The 16,858-nt window shown below is 36.5% G+C and overlaps 2 protein-coding genes across 3 annotated transcripts in view; one reads left to right on the plus strand and one right to left on the minus strand.

Moving 5' to 3' along the window:
• Positions 1-9,651, plus strand: part of Arms (Ankyrin repeat-rich membrane spanning) — a 57,762-nt gene extending 48,111 nt beyond the window's left edge. Inside the window, exons 21-28 of one of the 2 annotated variants that reach the window (XM_077442370.1) lie at positions 266-444; positions 3,911-4,011; positions 4,086-4,220; positions 4,306-4,470; positions 4,554-4,656; positions 4,751-4,839; positions 6,302-6,398; positions 8,070-9,651. In XM_077442370.1, coding sequence (XP_077298496.1) covers positions 266-444; positions 3,911-4,011; positions 4,086-4,220; positions 4,306-4,470; positions 4,554-4,656; positions 4,751-4,839; positions 6,302-6,398; positions 8,070-9,373 — 2,173 coding nt within the window. In that variant the 3' untranslated portion in view covers positions 9,374-9,651. The remainder of the gene's footprint in view (positions 1-265; positions 445-3,910; positions 4,012-4,085; positions 4,221-4,305; positions 4,471-4,553; positions 4,657-4,750; positions 4,840-6,301; positions 6,399-8,069) is intronic. The other variant, XM_077442378.1, reaches the window with a different exon arrangement.
• On the minus strand, positions 9,434-12,330 carry LOC143917465 (uncharacterized). The gene is made up of 3 exons (XM_077439043.1): positions 11,983-12,330; positions 10,040-10,183; positions 9,434-9,454 (listed from the first exon to the last, which is right to left on the minus strand). The coding sequence occupies exons 1-3, from the start codon at positions 12,328-12,330 to the stop codon at positions 9,434-9,436; spliced, it is 513 nt and encodes a 170-aa protein (XP_077295169.1).
• Between the last annotated feature and the right edge of the window lie 4,528 nt (positions 12,331-16,858).

Here is a 16,858-nt window from a genome sequence, read left to right on the forward strand (position 1 = left end):
TTTCAATCACTTACTCTTACAGTTATGAAGACCTTGACATGTGGTTTTGAGAGGCCATAGAACCGCCCAAGTTGCTAAATGGGAATATAAACATTACCTAGAGTGATATAGTGGCCTCCTAAAACTACATGATCGCTAATTTGGCAGGTCTTAGGCCTAATTTAACATTATACTTAACCTAATTTAATCATGTTTGTCATCCCGTCTGTGCTAATTTTTGTCTTCTGAAACTTGATATAATTTATTAATCATTGTATTATTTTAGAGTGCGTCCTAATATACCATCGTTGCGAGTATCAGAACCTTTCATGGAATTGGACAGAGATGAAAGGAAGTTGGACGTATTTTTAGGCTTTCATCGTACTAGTTTGCTGGCGGCCGATTTGAAAATTTTCTTACCATTTACCATCAATTTGGATCCATACTTGAAAAAAGTTATCAAAGGTAATGCATGATAAGTTTGACACACTGAGTTCGAATATGATAGTGATTTTTGTTGTTTCTCGTTCTCTTTTTAAATAATGCGCAATCTTTAGTTTTTTTTCTTTTGTGGTTTTTAACTCAAAATATAGTATTTCTGTACTCAAAGTGAATATTGGAATCAACAGTCGGATGTTTATTTTATTGATTGTCATTTTTATTGCTTTAAATATTTATAATTAATTATATAGCGAATTTTAAAAGTCAAATATACGTATATACATATAGGGCTTTTTTGTCATGTGATGGTCCGTACGCACCAAACCAACGACGATTTTGGGCCAACTTTTAAAACCAGTAGCGTACAAAATATTGAAATAAAAATTAAATAAAAAAATTGAAATTAAATATCAAAATTAAGCTAACGAGCGAGATTGAGCTAAAATTAGATCATCGTTGATGTTTTGAATCACAACAATGTTTTGAATTACGAAGATACGCATTACAACCAGAGAAATATTATAATTACGAGCGAAAAAAACCTTGTTATTGTTTCTTATAATTCGTCACGATACACTACTGTGTTTCCCCCTTCGGAAATATTTAACCAACGACGATTTTGGGCCAACTTTTAAAACCAGTAGCGTACAAAATATCGAAATAAAAATTAAATAAAAAAATTGAAATTAAATATCAAAATTAAGCTAACGAGCGAGATTGAGCTAAAATTAGATCATCGTTGATGTTTTGAATTACAACAATGTTTTGAATTACGACGATATGCATTACAACCAGAGAAATATTATAATTACGAGCGAAAAAAACCTTGTTATTGTTTCTTATAAGTCGTCACGATACACTAATGTGTTTCGCGTCGATGAAATATTTAACAAAAAAAATGTCGGTGATTTGTCAAAGGGTTTTTTTTTTCTTTCGTCGAAATAAAATTAATAATCACACATCCGATAAATTTTACCTCTGAGATGGATTTAATTATTTGATTTATTTCGACGAGAGAAACAATTGAAGACATTATCCGATAAAATTTACCTCTGAAATGATTTAATTAATTGATTTATTTCGACGAGAGAAACAATTGAAGACTAAAAAAATTTTTTGATAAACTGACAACGTTGACAACGAAAACGTTTGATAAACTGACAACGTGTCGGGTTGGGACCATCACTCGGTCACCCATACTAACACATGATATATTCTCAGTAACTGCGCATTACGGGGAAGTAAAAATAATAATTCTTTGATTTTTTTTTTCGATCTTAGTGCGTATCTACGTAAGTCAAAACATCTTCGACAAACAAAAGTCGAGGATTACCTGTATGTGATTGTTGATGATCTAATTTTAGGTCAATCTCGAAAATTTATTTAAATTGGGCATGTTCTGTTTTAACTTTCAATATTTTATTTTAAATTTAATATATTGATTATAATTTTATTTTGATATTTGAATTTAATTTTAATATAATAATAATATTTTTAATTTTGATATTTGATTTCAATTTTTAAATTTAATTTTTATTTCGATATTTTGTACGCTACTGGTTTTATCCTGCTGGTTAAAACGTTGGACCAAAATCGTCGTTGGTTTGGTCCGTACGCAGCATAACGCGATGGAACGGCGTTCCAGCTAGAGGTTGTGATTTCTTGACTTTTTTTGATTCTCGAGATTCGAGAATCTCCTTTTCTCGGAATATTTGAATCTCGAGATTTGAGAATCTTATTTTCTCGAAATATTTGAATCTCGAGAATTCGAGATTTTCTTTTTTTGTTTCTCGAGATTCTCGAGAATTCTCGAAAAAGTATAATTTTTTTTTAATATAGTGAATTGATTTTTTTAGCATATAAACTTGACAACATACAAAAATCAAAAGGACACAAACACTACATACATATGTATGTATATTATATCAGGGGTTTACAACTTTATTAAAGACATGACGAAAGAAAGATATCGAGAAATATAATAGAACATTGAAAATAAATAAAAGTAAAATTATATAAAAAAAATATTATAAAAGAAGGCATGAAAAGAAAAATAAAACATACAAAAGAAATTTAAAATAGTAAAAATAATGTAAAAAAGAATTTTATAAAATTCCCAGTGTTGCTACCCGGCTTTGCCCGTGTTTTTGTGAGCGGACAAATAATAAAAATACTGACTATCTATGCATATTAAAATATCTAAGGAACGAATACTCGAATAAATAAATAATAAATCAAAAGTATTTGTTTTATGTGTGTTAAGTGGGGTCATATTGTCAGTGAAAATATAGTTTCACTAGCGTTTTAGTGATATCATAACCGAATACTTTCGCACTAGTGACTAGTACCTACATGCACATACATATGTATACATATGTAACTTAAAAATGGTGCGATTTCGTTGTAAAATGTGTATATGTACTTATATGATGACTGAATAATAACTTACCGGACAAATAAGTATACAAATCTGTCAGTTTATTGAGCAAAAACATGTAGTGATAAATTAAGAATATTCTCGATATTTCTAATAAACAATTTCTCGAGATACGAGAATCTCGAATTTTCATAATAAAATATTCTCGAGAAATGAGAATCTCGAAATTTTACAATAAAATATTCTCGAGAAACGAGAATCAAAATTTCTCGAGAAATCTCGAGACGAAAATTCTCGAGAAATCTCGAGACGAAATTTCTCGATCACAACCTCTAGTTCCAGCACCCTTTTTCACGGTATTTTTAATGTTTCAAAGACAATTAGACGAAACAATGTTCCCACGTACATTATGACAATGATATGACTGGTTCCCGGAAAAATGCACTAAATTGTGCTGAATAGTGGCGAAGTTTTGAGAAGTTCTAATTTTAAAAGGCGCTCAAAAAGAACTTACGCAATAGAATTCCACAAATAAAAAAAGGTTAGCACCCTCGGATAACATACAAATACCCCTTGACGCTTTTTTGTGGAATTCTATTGCGTTAGTTCTCTTTGAGCATCTTTGAAAGTTTTGGATGTCTCGAGAGTGCAACTATCTGGAGTGCATTTTACCGGTCACCGATATGACTTCATATGTACTTGCCTCTATTAACTACGCTCTGTAAACTCAAAAACGTGATTTTTCATTACTCAGTTCAATGATTCCAAAATTGTATTTCACAAAAGAATTTTTTGCCTACTCAGAAGTCAAGATTCATTTGCCTTTAAATAATAAAATGATTGGTTTTCTATCTCAATTTTTTTTTTTATCTAAACGTATTAATTCTAGCGGAAATTTATTTTAAATTGAGTTAAAAAAGGCTGTCGTTGAAGCTCGTGTGCGTAAAAAATTGTGGTGCAAACAAAATGGCATACTTACTTACCATACGAGATGCCTACATATTATATAATACTTGCCTCCCTCTGTCAACTGAAAAACGTGATTTTTTGTTGCTCGGTGTAATTAAACGTACTTTGAAGTGTATGTCATTTCATTATATTTTCATTTTGCAGATGAACAGCATCAATTGAATATGGATACGGAGGTTGCGGTAAATCCAATGTATCCTCCGAAACAGCAAACATCGAAGTTTTTAGGCAGTCGTCATAAACAAGTAGGTGTATTCGTTATAGGATGTACTATTGTAAATTCGACAAACTTGCTGATTTTATTGTTTTTCGTATTTAGCATAAAGTTTCTACTCTTCCGCCTATCTACGGTGGTATGACACCGAGCGGATGGCCGAGTTGGCCGGAACAGCCTTTACAGCCTATGCTTTCAGGACCCACTCAAATGACACCGTATATTTTGTCTAATTTTCAGGTAAAATACAAAATGGCGTTGAATACATACAATCAATAGAGTTTGAATTTATATAATTCTTTGTTGTTGTTTTTTTTTTTTGTAGGGTGATATAAGTGACGTTTACTTATCACGTTTAAGCGTGAGTGGAATTTGTTCTTTAATTGAACGTGAGCTTCCATCAGCGGCTAGTTCGCTTACGACTATATTGAAACAGCAGAATATATCGGGACGTGTCTTACGTCACTGTGATCTCAATGATCTGAAAGGAGTATGTTATCGTATATATGTAGTACACTTTATATTTATTGCTACTTATTTTGTTTATATAATTTCGGTATTGTATTGTTGTAGGTACTTAATTTGAATTTTGGAGACTGGGAGCTGTTTAAACTGTTGATATTGAGTTTGCGTGAACTCGAATCGGGAATGCCGCCGAATATTTCAATAACGCAAGGTGATTTGATTTTTCGTTTGACTGTTTTCTGTACAAAAGTTTTATGCATATCGTTTGCAGCAATTAGATGACGTTTTTATTATTTTTTAAATAGTAGTAGATAAAGAAAGGGCCGATATCGAACCGAAGCCGAGGAGCGTGCATGAGTCGAAGAAGAGCAAACCGTCGAACATGGAAAAACAGGTGAGTGTCGACATTCACCGCACAGATAGCATATATATTACATTTCAATTTCGTTCACGTATATATATTTTTTATTATCTGTATGCAGCCGTACGGACAAGAGTATCAGGTAAATAATGCGAAATTCTTCAGATCATTGATTGCCAATCAAATATTGCATTGTTTTAAAAAAAATTAGATATTTATGTACATATTTATAATAATTAGAGAAACTTGTTATAAATTTCATCGAAATCATTTTTGGCTATAGCATTGTTTTATCCATACATATATGCAATGGCGAAGATAAGGGCGAAAACGCTGAATTGAACTTTAACGTTCTTGGAATCCCATGTTTAAATAGCCACAGGGTGCATTTTTTTTTCGACAAGTTTCCCCTGCATTTATTCAAATATGTGAATCACTGTTATGTCAATACAAGGATTTAAACCTGGGTGCCATTTGCGTGCTAGCGGGTTTTTTTACATGTGCAAAACTAGGGAAGATGGGTAGACGAAATTAGGAAAATGTGTGAGGTTAGATGGAAAACAGAGACGAGTCGAAGCGTGTTGGAGAGGCCTTCATCCAGCAGTGGAAGGTGAGCGGCTGTAGATGATGATGATCTAAAAATTAACACGTTTGCGCCCCAAATGACGGGCGACCGGGGCAAGCTTTTTATTTTTCAACACAAAATTTGCTGAGATACAAACGCATAGTACATTATTTTATGACAAAATAATCTCGATTTGTCAAACTCAAGTATATCTTAAAATACAGAAAAATACGAGAATTTCTATATTATAGTATTTTCAAGTCTTCAGACATAAAATATATGTACATGTATAGAAAACATTGGCTTAAATGCAAAACCTTGTAAAAACACTCATAAACTTTTATGTTTTTGATAAATTTTGTATTTGTATCATATTTTTCTTTCCGAAGTGAACCAAGTTATGGCAATAAAAGTTATGACAATAAAATTAAAATATTTTGCCTTTGCTGCACCCCCTCAGTTGGTGCGCCCGGGGCATCGATACCCCTGTCACCTTCCCCCCTTGCTACGCCTCTGCAGACATAGATTGCACCGAATTATATAGACTGCATACTGACAAATTTATATTCATTACTTATTGAAACATACATATATAGTATATAGACTTCTTATCATGAGCAAGTTATTTCATTGTTATAAAGATTTTCCAATTTTGCTTACAATGCTTCAGTAAAAACATACATAGAATAGCCTTGTAAAAATTAGATTGTTTTAATATGCAATTTAAAGTACACCCATTTGATACAAAACTTTTTCACATAAACAAGGTTTGAAGGTTTGGATTTTTTATAGTAAAAGTAAAATGTGTTAATATGAGTAATAGTTGTAATATAATAAACAGCACATGTCCACTTAAAACTTAAAAGTACTAATTAAAATAGCGAAAAGTGATGAAAATTGTGTATACATCGGATTGAATATGTGTTTCAGGTCACCTTGGAAGAACAAATGATATGCGGCGCTCTTCAGACGCTGAACGAGGAGGCGATGGAAGACGTGCTGCTGGGAGAGCCTTCAGCAGCTCCAGGTGAGACAACGGTACCTCTCCCCACGATCAGTGAGCACCTACCCGATAGCGTGTTGAAAAAATCGTCCGGAAACCAAGCGTCAAGTTCCACCGACTACGATGAGGCTGACGAAAGCAACGATTTAATCAACGGTGACGGTGATATAGACGAGTTGACGTTGACGAGCACTAAAAATGTAGATGCACCGAGAGTGCGGTTTGAAAATCAGTCCACTTTAATCGACGACGATTACGATGATGGTGATTTACAGCCCTCGGTAGTTGTCGTCACAGGTAAGTTGAGCAAATCCAATTCGTCACACACCATCGTTAATATTCCAGGAAACGATCTGAAAGATTCGTAATAGCTTTATCATACAATATGTTTCGAGTGCCATCGTATTGTATGCATACGTTACATATGCGTATTTATTTATGTATATATTTTAATGTGAATTTAATTACGTTGTTTTTCACTATTTTCATATGTGAAAGTTCCTTATATAGTTTAAATTTATGTAAATTATGCGATTTATTTAATCTATGTTTGGTTTGCAACATATGTATATTGTTTGATTTTGGGACCATGCGTTATTTTGCTATTGCATGATTTTAATAAAACAGCATCCATTTTAAAAGACAATGTTTGAATTAAATTTCAATTATTTTTGTAATTTGAACAGATAAATATTTGAACAGAAGAAGTACATAATATATGTATGTAGTAATTCTTGGTCTTTTAAATTTGGCTGCTATGTTTGTGCACTTGTAAAAACGTTCACCACATTCCTTCCTTTTAATATTATACCAGTTATTTTCCAGTATTAATTTATATATTTATTCCAAATTAATCATTGTATGTGTATTGATTTTTATTTACACATGTTTGAATAGATATCAAAGATCTTTAAATATATACCCATCGATATATCTAGAAAAACGATATTCACGATTGACGCTATGTCATTGGTTCTCTGGATATATGTAATGGTGGATCCTTAGTTAAAATGAATTATTCAGTAAGTATTTCACTACTTAAATTGAATCTGTCTGATTCTTATATTTTTTTAAACTACTTAGTGTATGTGTATAAAGAACTGTGATGATAAAAATTGCACAAAAACTAATTTTATGTGCCAGTGTTATATTTGATTATGTTTTGCATAATTTTTTTTTCTTGTTTTCAATGCTTTGTTTTTCAATAATAAAATAATGCTTTATTTAAAACAATTACATTTATACAAGTTATATTTTATGTATATTTCAAATCCACCAAAATTCCATGTCATTATTTGCTTTGTCTGTATCATTTTATTTTTTAATTAATTATTATTATTTATATTAGTATTAAATATATTTTCTATATAAACTCGATTTATCTTTTTTTATTGATATAATTAAAAATAAAACTTGTTTGGTTTTTATTTAAAGTTGTTTATTTTGCTGCACGTTTCCTCTCCTGCACACTATCCAGCCCATTAAAATTGAAAAGCCTTTAAGATTGACTAAAAATTGTAAATAATCCATCGCTATGTTCTAAAAGAGTTGACTAGCAGTAAAAATTGTAAACTTTTAAATTTTCTATACAAAATATGTTAAAGCCTTCCAAACACGCCTACATATTTAGGTTTACAATTTGTTCTACAGGTCAGCTCTATTTAACATCACTGTCTTTTCACTTATAGTATTCAGTTTCAGATGAAAGCGAGGCAGTTCAGCTGGTTCTCCTCACACCGAGCGGTGGCTGGAAGCCGACGACTCCTCCAGCTTCGCTCACAGCATCACCTCAAATGTCTCGTAAATCTGATCCTTCCATACTAAAATCAAAAGGCAGCTTCAAACGAAAATCATTGAAAAAACATGTGTCCATCAACGACACAAAGTTTAAATTTGGCTCTAACGTCAATCTGAAGACATTAGAAACGTCACCGATCATCGTTCGGATCGAAGACGAGACCGTTAACACCTATCCCACCGCAATCGACAGACATATGTCCAATATAGAATTAGACAACGGACGTCTAGAAAGAAATTCAAGTTGTAAAGACTTTCAAAATAACATTTACAAGACTGATAGCGAAAAATCATTAAAAGTAGTACAACCCAATTATGATAATTTAAAACCTGAAAACGACTGCAAACCAAGCAACGATCAAAGTCTGAAAAGATCAACAAAACCGAGACCGTCATCTCTACTGTTAAGTCAAGACGATGAAAGACTCGATCCAAACAGAGAGCAGTTTACAAACAGATCAAAATCGGCTGAAGACAGCAGTTGTCAACAGGAGAGTTCCAAAATAAGCAACATCTCAACAATCATACCGAGTGGCGAGCTTTTAAACCGCCTCAAAGAGAAAATATACAGCAGAAGTAACAGCATAGAAAGAAAGGATAAAGAAAGCGACGACGAATCAACCCCATTGATGTCATCGGAAAGATCATCTCCGTCGTTATCGATCAAAATTCACCGGCATGCATCCAATGAAGACTATTCATGCCGTTACTCGTCGCCGAGCAGTAGTAACAATTCCACAAACCACAACTCTTCCAATTCATCGACGAACGAAAATTCACCGATGAAACAAACCAAGAAGAAACATCTCCAATCTACTACGGTCCAGAAAAACCTGTCGCCCGAACGTCACGACTGCTCCGATATGACGATAAGTGTCGACTTTAGTCCAAGTCCGGAACGAAGTTTGAGTGAATCGCGCCTTTGCAACGTAGTGCACTGTGATATAGTTGACAATAAACTATCGTCGCATAGCAACGAGGATATAGTCGGTGAATCAAGATCGCACGGCTCGTTGAACGAGATCAGTAGTTTTCTGTTGCGAACTCGGAGCACCAACTCCGTACCGTACCTGCTGGAGCCGTGCTCGTTGAGTATCATATCGAGGGGTGCCTCAGATGCCAGCATCCGTAGTAATTTTCTGTGGCGGCAAGATGCCGTGGACGACGACGAGGATTTTAATTTCCCAGAATCGTCAGTATGATGCGTATCGGTATAGTGCTCGTGAAACGTTAAGCTTTAATTAAAGTAGAGGGTAATAATTCTAAAGACCTTTAGGAATAACCTTGGTAGATCAAAAATTTAAATTTATGATAACACAATAATTTTTATACGATATTGTAAATATTTAAGATAATGTTGTTATATTACATAAATGTAGTTTACGATTCCAGTATTTTTCTTGCATTTATATGTGATATTTTCGTTTTTGAAATTGTGATGTTGTTAAATAAAATTAATAAATCTTGAATATCAATTTTTATTTGATGTAATGAATGATTATATAGGTTAATTCTTCGAAATCAATTGGTCGTAGCGAGTTATTCGAATAGCAGATTATCGAAGTGCGAGTCATTCGAATGGGGTTGCGGTAGTGAGCCCGAATTAGTTCTTAGCGAATGTTAAATGCCCGAAAAAGGCGTGGTCAGAGGCGTTATCATGGGTGGAGTCAACGAATCCCCCCTTATACCCCCCATACCCCCCCAGTTCGAAAATTAATTAATTAATTCGAAAAAAAATTTCCATTCTCCTAGGAGTACACGTAAAGGAAAGAGATGGATACGATAACGAGAAAAATACTACGTTTAGTATTTAAACTACGTATTCAGCATTCGAAATTCGTAGAAGAATAGTAGAAGAGATAAATAACCGATTTGAGCTCGCGACATGCTTGCGAAGAGTATGTATATCCGAGTACATATTCTGCGATTCGCATACATTCACAACTAATTTCAAATGTAGCTGATGAATGCGAATGAATCGCTGTAAATGAAACCACTTCAATATGGGTAATCTAATAGTAAACAGTTATTTGTTTGAGCTCCATGTTACAGAGATTTATTTATAAGATTATGTAAAACACAAAAAATTTCAAAATACATACATATGTACACGTATTTAAGAACAAAAATTTAAATAATATACATACATACATATGTACATTAAAAGGCATGATGATGAAAATTTATAATATAATATACATATTTATGTATGTAACATAATAATACGAACCAATAAAAAGACTAAATCAAATAAACGTAACAAAATTGTCAAGAAGATAAACAAACATTTCGATTTTTTATTAAAAGAGAAAATAAATAATATTAAAAGATAAAATATGATATTAAAAGATAAAATATGATATTAAAAGATAAAATATGATATTAAAAGATAAAATAATGATAGATATTCAGGCAATATATTGTAGTATAAAGTCATCAGCCAACCAGACACAGGAAGGAAGAATTAATATAACTCTTTACTCGTCTTATTGCGTAATTGAAACACTAAAAATAAAAATATTATTGAAACATATTTTATATTTTATATTTTTTAAATTAAATTAAAAACTAAAACTTCCCAAAACTTTTGATCGTTTGTGTAAATTTCAAGTTCAAGTTGTATTTTATTTTTATCACATATTTTCTAGTTAAATGTGGAAGTAGTTTCAGTGTTGTAGATATACGATTGCTATAAAGAACAAAAAAATATATAGATGTGATATCAAAGAAAAAAATTAATCAAACAAACTAATAGTCTTCCCTTATTTTTAAATGAAAAAAGAAGGAATTTTATAATATAAGGTTGAGATGGGTGTTCATAGCAGAAGACAATAGTTTTTATACAACAGATTTTATGGGATAGTGATAGGAGAAAGTCTAAATACTAAAAAGAAAAAAATGAAAATGATTAATTAAAATATGTATGTGCACATATTATATAATATAGTAGGAAAAATACGCCCTATATATGAAAAAAAGTAATCCTACTTTGTAATCTTGAGTTTGGAAGTCAGGTTAGTATGTTAGAAGCAATATTATATGTATGTATGTACATAAGTGGATTAGCACATGTAAAGCACATAACAATCGTAAATGTAGAGAGAATCAATATTTCATAATTCCTTATCAGTGGCATTGAAGTGCTATAAACGAAAAATATGTATATGAAATGCATGTATTTAATTGAAATAATAAAAATGAACTTATACTCTTCCCATATTCACAATTTCATGTAAAATTTTCATTGTTTTTTATATACATATGTATATTATAAAATAGGTAGTCTAGTTTAAAATATTACTGAAAAATGATTATGCATAATAAAAAAATAATCAGACGGCTGTAAAAAATAAAGTCTATTATTAAAATATAAATATATAAAAATATTTTTATATATTAACACAGTTAAAATATAAAACTAAATATCACAGTAAGTACACATATACACATATACATATATATATATATATATATATATATATATATATATATATATATATATATATATATATATATATATATATATATATATATATATATATATATATATATATAATAATATTTACGTGTAAAAATATATTATTGCATTTTTATATACAATAAATAAAAATTGTCATCAACGCCAACATCATTGACAATCCTAGTGCTTAAAATAAAGGCGTAAAAAATATTTATAATAAAGAAGAAAAATAAATTTAACACCGATTGCAGTAAAAAGTATACTGTGTATTAAATTAAAGTACATAGTTAAAGTAAAAATTTAAATGAATATAAACCGAATAACGCGTAATTTTAAATTTTTATGATAAACAATATTTCTGGTTTTCTCATCTTCAGCTAAAATATATAAATTTTTTCCGGTTCCCACTTTAGAATACGCTACGTATAACTGTCCTTGGGCGAAACAATCATCAGACAAATCTATACCTGCTACTTTTAACGATTGACTCTGAGCTTTGTTAATCGATTTTGCAAACGCGAGAAGCGCGGGAAACAGAATCCTTTTAAATTGAAAAGGCATATCAGTAGGTATTAAAGGGATTCGCGGGATAAAAACATCCTCGCCTTTAGCACAACCTGTGACAATGGTCGCTTCTATCACGTTCGACATTAATTTTTTGTATACAAAGTCTAGTGTCGTTACAAAGCCGCGGTGCATCTAAATTTCTTAATAAAACTATAGCCGGACCAACTTTAAGTGCCAGAGCCTTTTCCCTGTAGGGCTTCGCCCTCGGCGCCTCCGAGAGCCTTTGCCCTGTAGGGCTTCGCCCTCGGCGCCCCCTGAGCCTTTGCCATGTAGGGCTTCGCCCTCGGCACCTCCCTGAGCCTTTGCCCTATAGGGCTTCGCCCTCGGTGCCCCTTGAGCCTTTGCCCTGTAGGGCTTCGCCCTCGGCGCCCCCTGAACCTTTGCCCTATGACAATGGTCGCTTCTATCACGTTCGACATTATTTTTTTGTATACAAAGTCTAGTGCCGTTACAAAGCCGCGTTGCATCTAAATTTCTTAATAAAACTATAGGCGCACCAACTTTAAGCGTCAGAGCCTTTGCCCTGTAGGGCTTCGCCCTCGGCGCCCCACTGAGCCTTTACCTTGTAGGGCTTCGCCCTCGGCGCCTCCAGAGCCTTTGCCCTATAGGGCTTCGCCCTCAGCGCCCCCTGAGCCTTTGCCCTGTAGTGCTTCGCCCTCGGCGCCTCCCAGAGCCTCTGCCCTGTAGGGCTTCAACCTCGGCGCCCACTGAGCCTTTGCCCTGTAGTGCTTCGCCCTCGGCGCCCCTTGAGCCTTTGCCCTGTAGGGCTTCGCCCTCGGCGCCCCCTGAGCCTTTGCCCTATGACAATGGTCGCTTCTATCACGTTCGACATTATTTTTTTGTATACAAAGTCTAGTGTCGTTACAAAGCCGCGGTGCATCTAAATTTCTTAATAAAACTATAGCCGGACCAACTTTAAGTGCCAGAGCCTTATCCCTGTAGGGCTTCGCCCTCGGCGCCTCCCAGAGCCTTTGCCCTGTAGGGCTTCGCCCTCGGCGCCCCCTGAGCCTTTGCCATGTAGGGCTTCGCCCTCGGCACCTCCCTGAGCCTTTGCCCTATAGGGCTTCGCCCTCGGTGCCCCTTGAGCCTTTGCCCTGTAGGGCTTCGCCCTCGGCGCCCCCTGAGCCTTTGCCCTATGACAATGGTCGCTTCTATCACGTTCGACATTATTTTTTTGTATACAGTCTAGTGCCGTTACAAAGCCGCGTTGCATTTAAATTTCTTAATAAAACTATAGGCGCACCAACTTTAAGCGTCAGAGCCTTTGCCCTATAGGGCTTCGCCCTCAGCGCCCCCTGAGCCTTTGCCCTGTAGTTCTTCGCCCTCGGCGCCTCCCAGAGCCTCTGACCTGTAGGGCTTCAACCTCGGCGCCCACTGAGCCTTTGCCCTGTAGTGCTTCGCCCTCGGCGCCTCCCAGAACCTTTGCCCTGTAGGGCTTCAACCTCGGCACCTCCCTGAGCCTTTTCCCTATAGGGCTTCGCCCTCGGCGCCCCCTGAGCCTTTGCCCTGTAGGGCTTCGCCCTCGGCGCCCCCAGAGTCATTACCATGTAGGGATTCGGCCTCGGTGCGCCCCTGAGCCTTTGCCCTATGACAATGGTCGTAGGGCAAAGGCGTTTTTGGTCGGAATTTATATTACATTGGTCAAAATTAATATTAAACGCTCAGAATACTAGAACTAGAATAAATATTAAATGGTAAGAATTTATAATAATTGGTCAGAATTTATATTGAATGATCAGAATTTAAACTGGATTGGTCATAATTTGTATTGAATAGTCAGAATTATGTTGACAGATAGTTAAATTCATTTTTGTCAGTTGGCACTAGTATTATGGGGGATGAACGAATGAGACGACTGGCATGTTGAATGCACGTGTTTTATTTATGACAGCTGAAGGCAGAGTGAGTAGCGGCTCTCCGAACCCAGCCGAGTTGGTCCCCACTCGCAGGAAGGCAACCAAACTCGACCATGTCGTATAAGCGAGCCGCCACAGTATCATTACTAGTGCGTGCAACGTTGAAGATTAGTACAAGTGGTCAAGACGACAACAGCCAAACAAACGTCAAACGAGTATCATTCGGATGCGCGCTCACTCGACATTTCACACGTGCTCACGCACTATCTACAACCCTCTTCAACAAAACATCTACCTAATTATTTGCAATATTGTCTATAAAGTTTTATTTTCTGCTGACTGACTACTTGTTATTTTTAAATATTCTGACCGGGTGCACCTCACGGGATCGAATTAGAAATGCACGAAAAACCAAATATCGGAAGGCAAAGATCGAAAATCGAAAGATCAAAAAAAAGGGTGCATGGTAAACGGTACATACTCACTTAATTTGGACGGAATCACTTAACGGAACAAGAGGAACAGGCTTTTCCTCCCGTATTCTGCGCGCGCACATTTCAAACTTTCGTAATTATGGTTGTTACTGTAGGAATCTCGTCGTCGTCATCGTCATCGAAACCTTCGAGAATATTCCGCAACAACAAAATACATCGAGCGGAACAGCATCAAGCATTCCAGAAAATACTACGCCTCGACAAAAGTGCATTCCTCTTGTACGCATCAACAAACTAAATGCTCGTACGACCACTTCCATCAAGCATTCCAGAAAATTCGACGCCTCGACGAAAACAAAATTCCTCTCGTACGCGTCAATAACCACTTCCATCAAGCATTCCAGAAAATTCGACGCCTCGACGAAAACAAAATTCCTCTCGTACGCGTCAATAACCACTTCCATCAAGCATTCCAGAAAATTCGACGCCTCGACGAAAACAAAATTCCTTTCGTACGCGTCAATAACCACTTCCACCAAGCATTCCAGAAACCATATAAAAGGAGGTACAACGCAAACAACGCCAGTCGACACACAGCAGCAGACCAGTCAACATCCAGCTCCTGACCAGCCACCACTTCACTACGCGGACTTGGAAGAACAACGAGCCAGCGACACTCTACCATATCCAGCGACTTGCCGAACATAGCTGAACGCCGAGCCAGCGACACTCTACCATATCCAGCGACTTGCCGAACATAGCTGAATGCCGAGCCAGCGACACTCTACCATATCCAGAGACCGCTGAACGACAAACTTTTGCCAACAATTAATCATACTTGTGTATACGTGTTACTACCAAATAAATACCATATTGAACATAGCTGTATTTAATATCGAACACAGACGAACCTGTCTATAATACATGGCGGACTGGTGGTGAAGAAGACCTTCACAACAAGACTAGATCCCCATACCTGGTGACCCCGACTAAGAGCCACGCAGCCTTCAAAGCAGTCAACAAAGCAGCCCACAGTGCAGTCAACTTCCAACCTCACCATAACTGGTGACCCCCGACTAAGAACCACGCAGCCTACATAGCAGCCCACATCGCAGCCTACATAGCAGCCCACAGTGCAGCCTACATAGCAGCCCACATCGCAGCCTACATAGCAGCCCACATCGCAGCCTACAAAGCAGCCCACATCGCAGCCTACAAAGCAGCCCACATTGCAGCCTACATAGCAGCCCACATCGCAGCCTACATAGCAGCCCACATTGCAGCCTACATAGCAGCCCACATCGCAGCCTACATAGCAGCCCACATCGCAGCCTACATAGCAGCCCACATCGCAGCCTACATAGCAACCGCAGACTTCATGCAATCGCAGACTTCACGCAACTGCAGCCTTCAACGCAGACTTCAAACGCAGTCCGCTACATGTCCCCACAACTAGTGACCATGTCAAACAACTCCGCAGCTTTCGCCACAACAAGACGCAACCCGGAGACAACAACCAAATGGATCCACTACTGTTGATCCGCCAGCACCGCTCATCACACCTTCGATGATTCATCACCTCGATGAGCCCATGCAGGACGCCGCAGCCTGCACAACAGCACCGTCCAGACCGTCACAAACCTTCACTACCATTGTAACGACCGAAACAGTAACATGGTGTGAAAGTACATATGGACCAGCTACTTCACGCAAGATCCGCTGTCGAGACAACTAACTCCAGCACAACCAACGAAGACCAGCACTCAACGCACTTCGTCAACCAACGTTCTTCACGCAAGACCCGCTGCCGAGACAACTAACTCCAGCACAACCAGCAAAACAGTCACGCGAATGACTCCACGCAGAACACAGCAGCCTGCACAACAGCACCATCCAAGCCATCACAAACCTTCACTACCAACGCAGCTCGCCCAAAATAAGCAACCTGGTAGAGAACAAGACTTGGACCGGCATGCAACACAAGACCCGCTGTTGAGACAACTTTCTCCAGCACAACCGGACAAACAACGACGCCATCGAGTCAATAGACTCCAACACATCAAGATTCCCACAAAATCACACACATCGCTAACACTCACCGGAGAGCCATGTAGGAATCTCGTCGTCGTCATCGTCATCGAAACCTTCGAGAATATTCCGCAACAACAAAATACATCGAGCGGAACAGCATCAAGCATTCCAGAAAATACTACGCCTCGACAAAAGTGCATTCCTCTTGTACGCATCAACAAACTAAATGCTCGTACGACCACTTCCATCAAGCATTCCAGAAAATTCGACGCCTCGACGAAAACAAAATTCCTCTCGTACGCGTCAATAACCACTTCCATCAAGCATTCCAGAAAATTC

Source organism: Arctopsyche grandis, chromosome 1 (assembly GCF_051622035.1).
Source record: "Arctopsyche grandis isolate Sample6627 chromosome 1, ASM5162203v2, whole genome shotgun sequence".
NCBI classification, from domain to species: domain Eukaryota; kingdom Metazoa; phylum Arthropoda; class Insecta; order Trichoptera; family Hydropsychidae; genus Arctopsyche; species Arctopsyche grandis.

Excerpts from the sequence above, each read along its gene's own strand:
- LOC143917465 (XM_077439043.1), bottom strand. The coding sequence starts at position 12,330 with ATGCACCGCGGCTTTGTAACGACACTAGACTTTGTATACAAAAAATTA. Across the intron at positions 10,184-11,982 it reads ATGAGAAAACCAGAAATATT|ATTACCCATATTGAAGTGGT; the intron begins GTTTATCATAAA and ends GTTTACTATTAG. Across the intron at positions 9,455-10,039 it reads CATGTCGCGAGCTCAAATCG|GTTATTCCTAAAGGTCTTTA; the intron begins GTTATTTATCTC and ends TGATCTACCAAG.